This window comes from Penaeus monodon, chromosome 20 (assembly GCF_015228065.2).
Source record: "Penaeus monodon isolate SGIC_2016 chromosome 20, NSTDA_Pmon_1, whole genome shotgun sequence".
NCBI classification, from domain to species: domain Eukaryota; kingdom Metazoa; phylum Arthropoda; class Malacostraca; order Decapoda; family Penaeidae; genus Penaeus; species Penaeus monodon.
The window spans coordinates 41,520,043-41,520,669 of NC_051405.1; the positions used below are offsets into that span (position 1 = coordinate 41,520,043).

At 32.7% G+C, this 627-nt stretch overlaps 1 protein-coding gene across 1 annotated transcript in view; it reads right to left on the bottom strand.

The window, feature by feature from the left end:
• Positions 1 to 627, bottom strand: part of LOC119585838 (Bardet-Biedl syndrome 7 protein homolog) — a 21,175-nt gene that overhangs the window by 3,736 nt on the left and 16,812 nt on the right. The window contains exon 10 of the mRNA XM_037934570.1: positions 288 to 405. Within this exon, the coding sequence (XP_037790498.1) occupies positions 288 to 405 (118 nt within the window). The remainder of the gene's footprint in view (positions 1 to 287; positions 406 to 627) is intronic.

Consider the following 627-nt stretch of genomic DNA (forward strand, 5'->3'; position numbering starts at 1 on the left):
TTTTTTTTTTTTCTTTACAAAAAATCAAGGAAAAGTCAAAACTATAGTGAATATTATATTTTCCCAATGGCAATGGGGTAATGTTAAGTGGTAAAAGCATCATCCCTGCAAAACATTTTTTTTTTTTTTGACAATCAGTTTTTAGAAAACAGTTAATTATTACAGAACCTGTATATGTATTAATCATGAAACTCAATTAGAAAAATCAACATAGCTATGCATGTGCACATTCAATGCCACTCTACAACAGGCCCATAATTTCCCAACCTTCATACCCACTCTATTACCTTGTCATTAACAGAGAAGAATGGAACTGCTGAGATGCCAGGGAAAGCGCTCTGGGTAGCAGCCTGATACTGATCGCGCTCTTTCAGGACTCGCTGTTGCAGTTCATCTATCTCCAGTCTGAATACAAAAAAGTACATAGAGAGTCTAAAGAAGCTTAAAATACTACTGTGATGAAAACCAAACACTCTACTAAAATAAAATGAATATTTCATCACAGTAGTTCCCATCAATAAACTCAATAATAGCTTTATCTTAATAAATGTACACAGAATTTATTTTTAATAACACTCCTGTTGATATGTTCACTGTGCATAAACAATAGTAAAACAGATGTACTTT